Genomic DNA, 16,799 nt, shown 5'->3' with positions numbered 1-16,799 from the left:
TATTTGAATTCATGAGTAAGACAATTTATGGTAGTGGTTACAACCCATAGGCAAGGTTGTAAAACATTAGTACAGTATTAGATTGACCGAGTCATTACAATACCGTGAACATTGAACTGGGTTGTTTTATCCTGGTTTGATTGTTTATACTTTGTGGGTTGGCTTGTTAATGTTTTAATTGTCCATCGATGAAGCTTTTGTCAGTGTTCATGATCTGTACTGTATGGTACAGTATCAGTTTTTGGATCACCTGAAGATTAATCCCCAAACATATTTCACCTTAGATTAACTACCCTAATTTTAACTTAATGTAACCTAACACAACTTAATCTAACCTAACCCACCAGGTAGTATTAGGGTGTTAAATCATCAGGTGAAATAAGCTGGAAGGCTAATCTTAAGGTGATCTCGGTTTTCTAACATGGATCAGTATGTGAACAGTCTATTACAGCCCTGTGTTATTGTTACGTAATCAGTTGTCTGTGAGCCAACTGGACTTGGTGGAAACTTTCAAGAGGCTTTTTTTATTCAAGGACATACTGTATGATCCTGATGATCTTATGGTAAACGAAGAACATAGGCTTTAGTGGCAATGATTTTTTTTAATTACTGTACAACAATACACTTGTAGTTTTACTGCTCAGTATCATCAGGAGCTATGTAAAATTTTTCCTTATCGATCTCTCCAAAGAAAATATTTATGTTGAAGACGAGGGTAATGGATATTGAATTGTTGCTTTTAACCCTTAACTGGTGGCTAAGGATTCCACTGTTGATAGCTACCATTTAAGGGTTGAGAAATAAAACACCAATCTTCATTATGACCAAGCACTTACAAACTCGGTTATCTCCTCCTCTCAGCTGAAACTTAGGTGTCATCATGAAACCATATCTCATGGTTGATAGCAGGTGATATGAGGTGTGTGTAGCTAATGTGATGTTATGACTTGTTGCTTTTGTTTATCAAAATGATGACTTGTTTTAAAGACCTTTTTTTAATGAGTATTTCTGCAAGAAAGAATAATTATGTATTGTAATGAAGTAGCCTCAGTTACTAATATTGTATGGATTTCATGGGTTCTATGAAGAATTAGTTGAATTTGAAGAACTAGCTGATCCAGTAAGATGTAAGTTGCTTAGGTCAGACCAGTAATGATATGGATTTCAGGTATAAACTTTTCTTACAATATAAGTACAGTATATGTGGTACTGTACTGTATTTCAAGTAAGATAATGACACGAAAGCACTTGAGAACTTCGTGTTTTCTTTTTTCCTGTGTGGATATAAGTTCTTTACGTGCAGTGATATTGTGAAAACTGAGAAAAAATTATTTGAAGTAACAAGTATCGTCTGCTTTTGTGTTTGCGGTGAAGCATAAGTAAATGGGACAGTTTATGAGAAGCTAATTTTGGCAGGGTAGTGATATTTTTTAAGATGACATACTTTATCCTCTTTACCACTGATTGGCCTGGTAGCCGCTTGTATTATAACGAAGCCGATGTTTTAGAAAAATTCCTTTACTTTCGTCATGATAAACGAGTAACCAACATAGTGAAGTTTATTCCGGAAATACGTGAATACATACTGTATCCTGTATTGCCTCAATTTTTTTTGAGATGAAGTTATTTATTGTGTGCTGCAAGATGTAATTAAAGTACAGTACTGTACTGTTATTAAACTACGAATGTTTTTACGCTGAATACATCACTAGATATTGTGGAGAAGCCAGACAAAACAGTACAAGGAAGAGGTCTGGTCAGTGTTTAAGCTTTTCTGGTGCCGAGATGTTTTTCTGATTCGTTACTTACAGAGTTGATGAAAAGCACAATGGGTATGTGTGAATCTGGTGTTCTTAAACTAAATAAATAAGGACATCTGTAAGAGAAGATGCTTTAAAATTTACACCATCTTATGTCTTAATGAAGTAGTTACACCCTTTCCTTATTTGTGGCTGATTGAATATATTGTTCAGGCATTTTTGAAAAAAATTATATACAGTGGTTTTGTAAGCACAGTGTCCAGAAAGAATATCCATCTTTGTTATGTAATGAAGGCAGATTTTACACATTTTTACACTAGAATTAGGGCTCAAAATTTCTTGCCAGCAACTCTGCCTTGGACCCATACACATGAGATTCTCACACATTGTGCTTAGCTGTATCCTGGGGCTGGAGGTTTAATTTCACAAACTACCTAATTGGGACAGTACTGCTACAATACTGTACTATTTAGCCACTATTATAGGCTGCCATTTTGCTTCAGTTAATTTCAGACTGAAACAAAATGGCAGATTGGCCTTAAAATCAAGATGGCAGCTCATTGTGGTGGTGTTGGTGGTATTGACTAGTTAGCTCAGCTTTTAATAAAGTTCCTGCCTCCAGGGGATAATACAGTAATGTATTGTACTTTATTTACTCGTAATTTTCCTCTTTTGAGAATGATGGTTGTGAAGAGAGGATAGACAATTTTAAAATCATCCCACAGTTATTGAAAGGTGTGGCATCATTGGCATGACTGCTGCTCTGCCAGGAAAATAGGATTTCAGTATCAATTCTCCATATGTGTAAAATGCATATTTATTTACCTTTATAAGGAATATTTTTGTTAAAAAATTCGTTCTGTGGGTGTGGGTGGGGTGGTACTGTACAGTATATGTTTCTGAGGCTCTGTGACTGGACGCCGTGCACCGTGGACTCCTGCTACCTTAGCCTCTACCACGTACTACCACCTTGTGATGTAATATTTTGTTTCGAAAAAACCACCAAGATAAATTTTTTTTTTTTTTTGTTCCGAGTAGGATTGACAAGTTCTGTGATATACTGGAATTTTTATTTTTTTATATTTTTCTGAGGTTTATGTGCGATGTACTGTACCATCTGGAAAGGATATTTTCTCATCTATTGTTTAACTGCTGGTAGTACAGTTGACAATTTGAATTATATTCTACAGAGTCTAAAACCAGAAAATTGGGTTGCAGTTTACTGTATACAGTACAGTATACAGTACTGTATAAAAAATGAAATCAGGCTGGAAAATCAATAATTTTGGGGATTCTTATGTAAGAATTGGTTACTATAGTTTTTTCTTAGCCCCCGTTGCAGCTAATTGGCTCATACATAATATTCGATTGATACTGTATTGATATACTGTAGTATTGCAAATAAATCTGTACAGTACTATACTGTATAACTGTTAAAGATACCCAGTTGTGGCTCAGTTTAGTGCTGAATTTAATGTACAGTACTACCTTATCTCTCAAGAAATGAATGGAAAAAAGTTTAAAATAAAGAGTATTTACCGTTGACGTCACAAACGAATTCACTCTTTCGGAAATCACATTCTTCGCTACTTCTCTTTTCACCAATTATTATTTATATCAAGACAAATGATACCAAACTTTTATAGCAACAGATAATAATGACCAGGTTATAAAGAGTTGACTCGAGTATAAACGCCACATATATATGTAAAAGTATATTGTAAGACGAACGTTACGGGGAGGTTGTGTGCTTGGCGGAAGAGCCTCTCAGCCGAGTGTCAAATGAAATACTGGACATCCAGGTTTTCACTAATAGATACATTACAGTACAGTACTGTGATTTTGGTGATTATTACTTCAATGTCTTTGGGGGCGATAAGAGAGATGTATGTAATAGTATCTTAATTGTTAAGTGTCTTGTGTATGATGTACCAGTACCTGTCATCTAGTGTGTGCTGAAATACCTTAGTTGATGAAGTGGATCTAATGTAGTGTGTGCTGAAATACCTTAGTTGATGAAGTGGCTCTAATGTAGTGTGTGCTGAAATACCTTAGTTGATGAAGTGGCTCTAATGTAGTGTGTGCTGAAATACCTTAGTTGATGAAGTGGCTCTAATGTAGTGTGTGCTGAAATACCTTAGTTGATGAAGTGGCTCTAATGTAGTGTGTGCTGAAATACCTTAGTTGATGAAGTGGATCTAATGTAGTGTGTGCTGAAATACCTTAGTTGATGAAGTGCAGTATACCGTAGTATCTGTACAATAATCACTGTGACTTCTATTATAATTTTGGTTGTATTTCTGAACCTGATTTAAGAGTTTTGTTTATATTAAGGGTTTTCAGATCCATACTGCATATTTATGTTTTGCTTATATTTCCTTATCTGTTTATAGAAGTACTGTACAGTAAACCCCATTTCCATAATTTGTGTTTTTACCTTAGAAGTACTGTATATTTTATATTGTTTTGTTTTGATTACGCTGTTAAATGCATGATATTATCCTTCTAGTGCTTCATGTTTCCTTTATGATATAAATTGATTTGCTAAGTTTAACTACTCCTCTTTTTTTTCCTTTACACTGTTCAGTAGTATTCGGCGACAATCAGCAATAATGCTTTCTTAACTTCTGTGTTTAAATCATAGTAACTTTCTTACCCTGAACTTAATGTTGAAGACTGGCTGACTCTTTTATTGAGTAGATCATTACACTTGTATGGTGCTCATCATGTTTACAAGAGATTCTTCCTTCTCTGTTGTGGGAATCACTTCTTTGTACCTTAGAGTTGGTGAAGAGTTGGTGATGGCGTTTCTTGTTCTCAGGATGGCAGCGTGGATGTGGAACAAGTTTTCGACCTGGTTTTGGGACCCATATGTGTGGCTGCCCCCGAACTACAACTGGGAAGATCTGGTGCCCAATGAGAAGGTTCGCTACGCCAACTGGAGTGACCTGTGGACATATCCCATTGTCATGGCATTGATAGCTATTCCCCTCCGGTTCTTGGTGCTCAACAATTTAGTGTATTGCTATATTGCCCAAGCTGTTGGCCTGAGGAATGTTAGGCACCGTCCTGTAGTCCCTAATGAGACTTTGGAACAGTTATTTTCCCGCTATAAGGCCAAACTTCCTGATTGTGAGATCAGCCGTTGTGCCAGTGTTCTCGGCTGGTCGCAACGGAAAGTAGAGAGGTGGATACGGCAAAGGACGGCCATGACTCGCATCACCAAGTTCACCAAATTTATGGAATGTGCTTGGCAGTGTACATATTACACTTTCATCTTTATTTATGGACTGTATGTGATGTTTGGAAAATCATGGATGTGGGATATCCTCCATTGTTGGTATGATTATCCAAACCACAGTGTTGATGATGATGTGTGGTGGTACTACATGATGTCCCTCGCGTTCTATTGGTCTATGACATTCACTCACTTCTTTGAGATTAGGCGTAAAGACTTTTGGCAAATGTTTTTCCATCATTTGGTCACTATTGCCCTTATTACCTTTTCATGGACATGTAACCTTACAAGAATTGGAACTTTAGTTCTTATTGTGCATGATTGTGCTGATATTCCCCTTCAGCTGGCAAAAATGAGTATTTATTCTGGTCATAAGGCTTTCTGTGATGCTGTATTTGCAGTCTTTGCCGTGATGTGGATTGTGACTCGTGTTGGAATTTATCCTATTTGGATCTTGTACAGTACGGCCATTGATGCTCCAACCATTGTCCCCATGTTCCCTGCTTATTACATTTTTAATGGCTTGTTGTTTGCTTTGTTATTTTTGCACGTTTACTGGACCTATCTGATCCTTCGTATCATTGCCACTACCATAACTAAAGGCAGTGTGGAAGATAACCGCTCGTCATCAGATCCTTCGGAGATCTCTGATGATGAGCAAGTTAAAAAGGAGATGTAGTTGATATGGTTAAGTCTTAAGGGAAACTTATTCCATTTATAGATAAGGAACCTAATACTGTACTATCTCAATATTAAGAATATGAATAATGTAATTTTCTTTCATGTTGAAGTGTCATTAAAAAAGATTTTAGAAATATAGCAGAACATTTTGAAGTGATTAAAGCGAATTGTGTTTGTGTGTTAGTTTTTGTGTAAGTGAGTTTAAATGGTTGAGTGGTAATTTTGTACTATGCATTGGAGTTCGCTGGTTTATATTGTGCAGCGGTGAGCTGCTTTGTACGATGACCATATTCGTTTAGGGCTCATATTTGAACTGTTGTGAGAAATGTGAATGTTCCTTGCGCAGCTCATAATCGTGTACTGTATGAGTTTCCAATTTTGATATAATGTTTTAGGAGGAGGAGTTTTTTAAATTATTATTTATATATACTGTACATCATTTTTTTTTAAAGATATTTATTCAGTGATAACACTCTTAAAGGGTATAAAGTGGAGTGGATTATCATTGCGTAATTAGAGTACGTACTGTATTATTCGGTATTGTAACAATAGGAAGCCCCTTTTTGTTATGCAAATATTACCCATTTAATTTTGATGTCAGTTCTTCCCTAAATAACACAGAGACTATTACAGTTGCTTTGTCTATGGAAATATGAATCCGTGAATAAGATAGTTTAGGAGTGACTAACCAAGGTCACATAATAAGGCTAAAAGTTCTACATAGGGCAGAGTGAGGTTGGTGGCCTGAAGAGTACTGTACCTTCTGTCTGCCTTAATGTTTTGTAGGTCAGATACTGTTGATTTCATGTCATTTGTAATAGCAGTTGTTCATTATTATTTATTTATGTTTTTCCTGATAAATTTAATACATTTGGGGAAGAAGTAATCACCATCTGATATTCCCATTAAAACAAGTACTGTAGCCTTTAGCCATGAAACATATCATTGGGGGGAATAATTAGCTTTTGGCTTTAGTTGCCTGTAATTTTCATTTATTGACTAATGCTGCTTATTCTACTCACTGTTGTTTCTTATTATATACCGTAATTGTAGAGGGAAGGCAAGGCTATATGGATTATAGTAATATGGAAACATAACTTTTACTTACTGTACATGGGGTAAACATGACAGTTATATACAGTAATATATATATATATATATATATATATATATATATATATATATATATATTTTATATTTTGTAATATATATATATATATATATATATATATATATATATATATATATATTTTTTTTTTGGATGGGGGTAATATCAATTTTTATTGTTTGAAAATTGAGTAGAGCCTAATTGTTTAATTTTTAATTTGTGCATTTTGACACGCACACAGATATACACTGCACACACACAATGTATGTAATAAGTCATTTATGTCCAATGTATATTTTCAGCCTTCGGGCTGCAGAATTTTTTAATAAACCGTTAATTATTATTATTATTATTATTATTATTATTATTATTATTATTATTATTATTATTATTATTATTATTATTATTATTATTATTATTATTATTATTATTATTAAGTACTACACACACATCCCCTGTATGCCCCCCTTCCCCTCTGTCTACTCACACACCCACTCATTTAGTCAAGCCTCTTTCTGACTGTACAGTACCTTCTTACCTCATCATCTTGACTAAAGGTGGATATACAATATTTGACATGGAAGGAACAACCAATTTTCATTTATCTCACTACATACTGTACATACATACAGGATTTCTTGATAGCACAGTAATTTGGGCATTGAGTTGTTTCTTTTGGGAGGTTTTCTTTAAATGAGGGGGTTAGATTTTTCAGGGGCAATGGTGATTACAATATTAAGATCCTATTAAAGCTTAAATGTACAGTAAACTCTCACATATGCAAAGTCTATGGTCCTGAATTGAATTTGCAAGATGAACCAATTTGAAGTGGGGAAATATTGTCATAATGGAAGTTTGTCCAAAATGTGCACAGTCTGTAATTTGTACATTGGATATCTTGTGGTGTAGCCAGCTATCATTTTTCTGCTAATCTAGTCTTTGTAACTTTTACAGTTTGTTGTTTTCTTGAGGCATTATTTTAGATATGCTCATAGCACCATCACAACACTCCATAATACATGTTCTTTACATACTGGGTTTCTACTAAGTGTTGTAGTAAATGTAGACAATAATTTCCACATTACAGTATTACAAACTCAGAAGGGTGTTGGATGTGTGGAACATTAATTTTGAATAATGGAAAAGATCTCACTTAAAGAATTTGATCTAGTGGTTCCCATAAGCAGACAACAAAACCAGTTAATGGGAGGGTTCTGCTAAATGAAGGGTCTGGCGAATACGTGGTTTTATTGTTATAAAAATTTCCCCAGAACATTACAGCTATTTATTTTTATTTTTTAAACTACTCCTCCTCTCCCATCTCAAGTGAATGTGCTTAGAGTGAACTGTGAATCTCTTTGATGTTTGATATTTTTTTTAGATCTAAAAGGAAATGCAGCATATCTGCTGATTTATAATTTTAGTATAATTTAAAGATAAAAATGGTTAAACCACTTCTGACTGAAATTGTTTAGTTTAACTGAGTTTATTAGAAATTAGACCTTTACTTTTGTACAGTGCCTTCACTAATACAGCCCAAGCACGTGGTTAGTGCTAGTAATGTGACTAATATTTACCTTCATGTAAATTTACAGTCAGCAAAATCAATCTCCTGTTAGATTTAGGCTTAACCTGTGTCAAAAAATCTGCATGTAACTTGATCATCTTTGTCAGTCTATGGCAGTTTGGGCATCAGATTACATTTATGTGGGTTGTACGAAGGTGTTTAAACAAAAGAAAACTGTCATGTACTGTATTGGTCATTGCATGGAAATGTTTTATGTATATGTATGAGCCTCCAGATATAGATATTTGACAGTGATGATGATGATTTTGTTTTAGTGTACAGTATATGTAGAGATTATGATGTAAATGTCTTGTGTTGCTCTTGTATAAATTAATTTTTTAAGTTATGATTATTTGAGGTAAAGTGTCTGGGATTGTGATTTAGTCTGTGAGAGAACAAAGGTTTTATGATGTTACCTAGAACTGGATGAAATAGTAGGTAATAGTACAGTAATAATAATAATAGTAATATTAGAAAAGATCTGCAACTGATATATCTACATTACACTCCTATTTCAGTGTCAGTTGAGGTATATACAACAAAGTGGTGATGGAATTTTGAAGGATAGTTTTCCCATATGCCTTTATTTTTCATCTTTGAGGTACGGTGGTTATGAAATACTGAACACGAAAAAAAGTTATTTCAGAGTTTAAGATTCTCAAAGTAGTTAGCTGTTGTATGTAATCATCCTGTTAAGTAAAGCTACATGTTCGTTATACAGTATCTGCAAAATACCTGGTATGTGAACTTTTAACACTGGTATTAGGTATTAGGAACCATTATAACAGGTTCAGGTTCATAGGTGTAATCTGACTCAAGGACAAAGTTAAATTCCACATGCATTCAGTATAATGTTTGAGTATGTAGGTTATTACACCATGTTGTTTATCAGTAAAGTAGTTCTTGTTAGGAAGCTGCAGCCTAATGAGTGGCTTGAAGTGGATGAAACCTGGCTTGAAGAAAAAATCTTTTGCTTGTGTGTACGTATAAACACTGTTCATGTAACCTCTCATTTCACTAAGAGGCCGTAGGAATTCATTTGTAGAGGCAGGGATGTGATATTTGCAATTACTGTATGCTGTAGAGGAGTGCTGAGTGGACAACTGATTGGTCCACCAATTGGTTGTCCACAGTAGGTGCTAGAATCATCCTGAATTAATTAGTTTGCTTGATAAAAATACAATATGATAGATGTTGAGTTGTATTGGTATGCTTGTTAGGAATTTTATATATTTATATATACGGTATCTATATATGTATATATATATTCGGTATATATATCACTCCATATGTATGCATATAGCTGAATTTGATACTAAGGTATAGGGTATTTATGTATGAAACTGAGATGTCTGGATGTGGCCTTAATGCAGAATTTTAAAGACTGAAGAAAGTCTGCAAACAACTCAATGAGAATTAGTGTACAGTACATGCAGGCTTATAAGTCCCAGTTACCATATAAATATTCATAGAAAAGCTAAGAAGACAAATAAGATGTATTTTTCAAATTTCAGCTCAGATACAAAACTGAATTCATAGTAGTTTTATTATATAGCTACAAGAATTTAAAAGAATATTATTTTCATACTGTATAGAATTTATATGTGTAAAAGAAGGCATATGATAAGGAGTGCATAGCAGTACAGGGTGTCCATAGATTATCTGATCCATTTTGTAACTTCCTATACTAACCTCAGACAACAAGCAGTGCATGTGTGGAGGTTTACCAAGACAAGAAAAAAGAATAATCCAAGTTGTTTGTCAAGGAGGATAAACCCATCATGTTCTGGTTATAATATTTTTGAGGTTATTAAGTTTTATTGAGGTTTAATAGTTTATGGACAGTCTGTATTATTTTTTTTCTTTATTATTTCACTACTGCTTTGATAAAAGTAGTCATCGTACTGCATTTAACTCTCATTAGGTAATTTAGTACTGTAATTTATTCTTAGGGAATATCTTATCTGTTCAAAATCACAATACAGTAATAGAACTATTTAAAATTTTGATACATTCATATGAACACATTGAGGAACCTACAGTAATTCTTAGTGTCTGGTACCCAAGATACTGTATGAGATTATACAAGTACTTTTGAATAACCACATAAATGGTGACATCTTTTTCCTGATTATTGTACAGTACTACTTTCACTCTCAAAGGATTCAGTTCTTGGATTTGGACATTTCTGATTTTAGCAAACAGCACATAATTTACAATCTTGTACCTAACGACCTGCAATTGTAAATGATAAATGTGATGAATTCATAGAGGTATGTAATCTCATTTACCGACTGTATACTATCTGCATCTAGTCTGATTGAAGTAGCAGTCTTGGGTGTGAATGAAACAGGAATCCAAGATACAGGTATGTTGATTGGAAGAGTCGCTCTCTTTCATTCTTGTCTCCTTGTAGGAACCCACAGACCTATATGAAGTAATGATTTTATAGATTAAATTAGGGAATATATTTGCTTACGGTCTGAAAGATAAGGTTTAGGTACTGTATGTGTATAAAGGATTGAAGGTAAATATTGTTAAAATAGCCTTTAGTGATAATATTGAAAAACAAAAATATTTCCAAAAGGCAGCCATTAACTTTTTGTTTGAGAAGATAATACTATTAATTCTGAGTTAGATTTCGACAAACTTAGGGATAGTTTATCTTCAAGAACGCTTAAACAAGGCGTAATTGTAAATTATATCAAGGAAAGGACATAAAACTATTTACGAGTCAACATAGACGAGTAGAGAAGTGTAGAATGGTTAATTGGTCAAAGGCATTTAATTTGTGTATGTGTGAGTTACCCAGAACAGTGAGCAGTGTTCGGGGAGTACTGTACTAAAGTGTCGAGTTAGTCTTGAAGTGATGTTAGAACTTTGCTACTGTACGGTAATTGTGTTGATTTACAGTTTGTTTATTTGTTTTATGCTCCTGCCTGTACAATAATTAATTAATTATCTCTGAATCCCCATTAAAGTTCATCTCCAGATCTAAACTTTTTTTTTTTATTTGTAGGCTTCAGAATTAAATACTTGGACATAAAAAATTATCTTCTGGAGTTGTCCTTTAATGCCAAGCAAATTCTGTACCATAATCAAAAGTTTCTTTATTGATGTTTTTGCATGAGAACCTCGCATAATTGTTAGTCTTGTCATAGTCTTCTCCCTTGAAACTCTGTCATCTTTCATCATGATTGCTATGTACAGTACTTTCTCACTTCCATATATCCTCCCCTTTGGAGGAGCTGATAATGAGATTATAATTATTTGTTAAACTACCAAGTAGTTGATAAACTGAGTGAGTGTTCTTGATGGATTTGTTCTTTAGTGTCACTTAAGGTAATTACTGTAGAATATTGTTTGGTATTTTCAACTTGTTACAATATGGCTGCTGTACATGTTTTGTTCACACAGTGATCGGGAGGGTCTGATCTTGCCTCAAGTGTGGTTTTGATTTTATGATAAGTTATAAGATTTGTTGTTTGTTACCCCACATTTTAACTATAGGTTACATTTGATTTTATTACAATACAGTATAACTCCAGGCAGAAGATAAGGTTCACAAGAAATAGTTGTCATTGTACAGTATTTACTTGAGGTGAAGTGCTTTGGCTGGTGTGTACTACCACTGACCATTACTTCTTTAAATATTTGGTGATATCAGTATTGGTGTATCTAAGGAGAATGTCTTTAAAATTTACATATACTATACCACTTGAAGTGTCTGCAGTTCCCTTGTAGGACTTCTTTATACACCTGAATCAGAATCCCCCCCCCCCAAAAAAAAACAAAAAAACAAAAAAGAAAAAGAAAAAAGAGAATAAAGAATATAGCAAGATTTAAGCATTTCCCAGGATAACCAATGGTGCCTCAGATACTAGTGGACCAATTATATATTTTGTAGCCAGGGGAGAGTGGACTGTGTTTAGCACTACAGTATTTACACATCCTGGGAAGGTCCAAGTTAATTAATTGGTGTGAGGTTTGGTCTCCTTATGATTCCAGATTTAATTGATAAACCAATAGTTCTGCGGTACTGTATTGGTGCACAAAATTCTTGAAATGCATTGCTCTTCGCTTACTGTAATGAAACAATATTCATACATATTGAGATCAAAATTTTTTGTTTTTAGAAAGACCGTTTTCATTTTTCAGATCCATGTAAGCCTGTTTAAGCTTTTATGTACAGGAATTTTCAGTGAGGAAAACAATGTAGAGTCTAATTACCAAATATTTGTATGTATTGTAATTTGGTCTTATGTGATCAAGAACTTTAATTGACTTCCTTGAGGCCAAGAAATGTTTTCTGTATACACTCAAATTCCAATACTACTGAACTACATGATTCATGTGTGTACACATACTCTATAGTACAGTACAGGCACTGACAAAACTTAACACATATGCATTCTTAGATGTGTACACATGCAGTGAGTGCAGATGTACAAAAATTACTAGCAAAGATTAACATACAGTTTAGTACTGTACATGCACATGCATTAACAAGCACAATACAGTACTGTAAAACATATACAGTCTGCCAGTATTTATATAATCACACACTTGTGGACATAAAGTGTAACACACATACTTATACTTTAGCTCTCACACACATGCACAAAACCTGCACAATGTGTCACAAAGAAATATAGATGAGGCCATTTTCTACACTTGTGTGGGTTTGCTGTAATTACCTGATGACAGCCCTCCAAGCTGTATGGTCCCTTGCAGCCTCTCATCAGGTTCTTATCTCTGGTGTCATTTATCATAGTCTCTTCCTGTATCCTTCATGGCCCAATCTTAACTCGTCTCCGCACCATATTCAAACTTTTGCACCTCTGTCCAATTGGTCTCCTCCTTTCTTTCTATGTGCCCAAACCATCTCAGTCTGCCTTACACAGGATCTGACCAATGTACTGTATAGGGTTTTCTATCTCTGAATTTTACATTACACATCCATTTCGCCATTGTCATTTCAACTTGCTCAAGCCTTTGTTTACCATTCTCTTTAACTGCCCAGGTTTCTTTTCTCTGAATATTTGTCTTGTAGTTTCCTGGCCATAAATAATGTCTTCAGTCCCCTTTTGGCATGAATCCAAACTGCATTTCATTAATGTCCTCTCTTTCCCTTTTTAATTTTTTAATCACTCTTATAAATTTCATAACTGAATGTAACTACTTCAGGCCCATGTAGTTTCCACATTCAGGTGCATCAGCATTTTATTTTAAGTACAGTACAATATTCACAATCACTCTTCATCCAGTCAGCAGAAACACATTCCACCAGAATTGCATTCGCCAACTAAGTCACCACCGTCATACCAGCATCATCTGAGGCATTTCTGCAAATACTGTACAGTAATCCAGTGCTTACTAGGAACTTTTCCATTCTTCATTTTGTCAATTTCTTACTTCTTCCATTCTCTTGCAATCCTTGGGCATGGTTCCTGTACTGGATCTACTGCTTCTAGACTGCCCCTGTCCCTCAGCAAATGAATGTAATATTTTCTCAAAGAATTCTTTATTTCATTAGCAGCAACCACATTTCCACAGCCTTTTCTCATGCACTGCTCATCAACTTTTAAAATCGCCTCTTTCTTCCCCATATTGCCATAATATTGTAAATGACACTTTATTTTTTTTATGAATGTAATATTTTTTGTTTATCTTTTGTGATATGATAAAGAGACTAGAATAAGTTTTAAAAGCTACACAACACCTTACAGGGTACACATGTTTTAATAATATCAAGTGCTTCAAAAGTCTGGTTTATCTATAAAATGCTTTGAACATATTGTACCTGGCAATATAATAATTAGGATTCACAATCTTCAGTAACTTCAACATTCTTATTAGATTTACTGTCACTGGAAGCATCGTACTTTAGGGCCTCAAATAAGTGAAATAGGTTGAAATGTGAAATGTAATGGTTTGTCTTCTGGCACTGTGCAGTATTGGAGTGGTGTAGAAAACTCTTGGACCATCACTCGGAGATTAATAAGATTTTGTCTAGGTTTTCAAAGTGAAGTAAAATATAGCAAAATGGGTAAACAAGTAATACTGCACTGTATGTGCCATAATGCATTTAGAAAATGTGAGGATTGTAAAAAATTTTGTTTACAAGACAGGGGAAGACAAATTTTGTGCTGTATTTTGTATGTTGTTGATTTTCCATATAAGGAATTTCAGCAGCAGAGTAATGACATAAGTTGTACGTGTTCACCTTTTTCTCCACCTGCTATTTGGAAGCTGATGTTTTGTTGACTTCTGTAAAAAAAAAAAACATGCAATAATTTGAGTACTTATACTACAGTACTGTATTGACATTTGTTAATTACGTATTAGTTTTAAAGCAGGTTTACATGTTTTTTCAAATTTTGTTCAATTGATTTTTTTTTGGAGTTAATATACATGACAAATTATTGTATGAAGATATACATTAGAATTTCATTACTGTGCACTGTAGTACAATACAGTACTCATACTGTACACAGTAATCCCTTGTTAATGTATGAGGTACGCTACAGAGATTTATTAAAAACAAAGCAAACCAGAAATAAATACCTGTACAGTAATTGCAAATCAAGGTTGAAAAACATTGATATTTTGTGGAAAAGAAACTAATCCTTCCTACATAATGAACACTGCAGTACTACAGGCTTTATGTTGCAAGATGATGGTATTGATGGTTCAGTCTGTTAGTTTGTGGCGAGTTCCTGTCCAGTACTCTGACGACTGGTTGAGTGATGGTGGTGGTCCTTTGAGAGTGGGGCTTACTTTTTAGTGTATCAGTGATGTTAATTTGTGTGTTTATTTGGCCCTTTTATTATTTATGTAGTTCTACAATAAACATAACTAAATCCAGTAAACTAATTATTTGAATTCAACTTCCTGTTTTTAATTTTTGATAAATTTTGAAAATTTGATTGGTAAATGCTCAGTATATATAATAAAAAAAAAATCTTGTGCATTGAACAGGGGGTGTTTATAGAAATAAGTTGTTGGTGTACATTAATCACTATCATGCTTATAAGCAAATGATTAGTGTGGTATATGGAGGGTTAGGGAGAAATGAGTGCATCTTCTGCCATGAACAGTACCTGTAGGGGGTGCTAGGGTACCAGCCATATTTTTCTGGCCACGGGTAGATGGCATCGTGACAACTGATATGGGAATAAGGCATTCACTTGTACTGTATAATAACAACTGGAGAACAATGATTGAAAGAACTAAAAGAAGGCAGACTAGTGACTGATGAAACATGTACTGTACTGTACTATTCAAACCTTGCCTGTTAGAGTGTACCTGACAGATTGTGTGGTGCACTTACTAGTTCTCTGAGCAATCTTGGGTATTCTAGACACAAGTTGAATTTATTTCCAAAATTGCACCGTAGCAAAAAAGGCTATGGAGCAATAGCACATTAGCAGGGGATTATACTGTGTATGTGTGTCTTTGTACAACTTTAGTCCATTAATGTACTTCAGTATATGTGTTACCCACCTCCCAGGAAACAATTACTATCAGTACTGTATACTGTTACTTGTGAATGTCAACCAAGTGAAAAAATTATTGCATTTAATCTTCATGTCATTATATCGTGAAATATTTTGTGAATTACCAATAAAACAATTTGAAAATGGGGTAGAATTAATTTTTGGTCTCGTAGATTCTCTAATAAATGTCTTATTGTAAAATATATAGATTTTATTTCAAGCCTCTCGAGTAACCACATGTGCAGGATAGGGTTAGGTCTAACCTATGAGCACTTGAAAGACTACCTATACTTCTTCCTCCTCATTACAATTCGCCCATAACCCTACCACCGGTGGCACCTTAGGATGCAATGGTATACAGTACTGCCAAGTGTTTTTTACATTTTTATTTTTATTTATTTAACAATAAAAGGAAAAAAAATGTGTAAGGTACAGTGAATACATATTCAGTGTGTAAACTGAATATGGAAATACTGTACCTGTATGAACATTTATTGGAGATACAGTTTGTGTTATTTATGGTGTGTTAGTCAGTGCTGCCACTGGATGTGTTGATGGCCTTCTGCCTGACATTCACAAGATATGTATTGTATAGGTCAGTGGTTTTTAGACTATGGGTTACGACCCAAATTATGGTCACCGGACTGTTCAACTGATCGTGAGGCCGTTATTGTCGTCAAGGCTGCAAACACTTCACTTTAGTTATCATTTTGGTATTGACCGGTACATGACGACAGCTGGCTTGTTATAGATTTTGTTAAAACACTTGTGTAACTATGTATGGGGGATCTTGTTTTCTCTTGCTTTTATTTGTCACACGGGTATTTTAATGACGTGTCAATTTTGGAAGTATCTCTCTCCTTGTTTCATCTCCATTTATTGTCCTGTTTGTGTGTCCTTTTTTAATCAAGAGCTGCTGAGTTACTCCTGGATTTTAGATTCACTC

The 16,799-nt window shown here is 34.4% G+C and overlaps 2 protein-coding genes across 5 annotated transcripts in view; both read left to right on the top strand.

Annotated features, from left to right (window-relative positions):
- Nucleotides 1-16,799, top strand: part of LOC121880197 (bifunctional peptidase and arginyl-hydroxylase JMJD5-like) — a 65,602-nt gene that overhangs the window by 4,761 nt on the left and 44,042 nt on the right. The window lies entirely within an intron of this gene.
- On the top strand, nucleotides 4,487-5,677 carry LOC121880098 (ceramide synthase 6-like). Its single transcript, XM_042387154.1, has one exon. The coding sequence runs from the start codon at nucleotides 4,487-4,489 to the stop codon at nucleotides 5,675-5,677; it is 1,191 nt and encodes a 396-aa protein (XP_042243088.1).

Source organism: Homarus americanus, unplaced genomic scaffold (genome assembly GCF_018991925.1).
Source record: "Homarus americanus isolate GMGI-L3 unplaced genomic scaffold, GMGI_Hamer_2.0 scaffold30108, whole genome shotgun sequence".
NCBI lineage: Eukaryota > Metazoa > Arthropoda > Malacostraca > Decapoda > Nephropidae > Homarus > Homarus americanus.
Note: the sequence above shows the minus strand (reverse complement) of the source record. Positions and strands in the feature narration are given on the sequence as shown.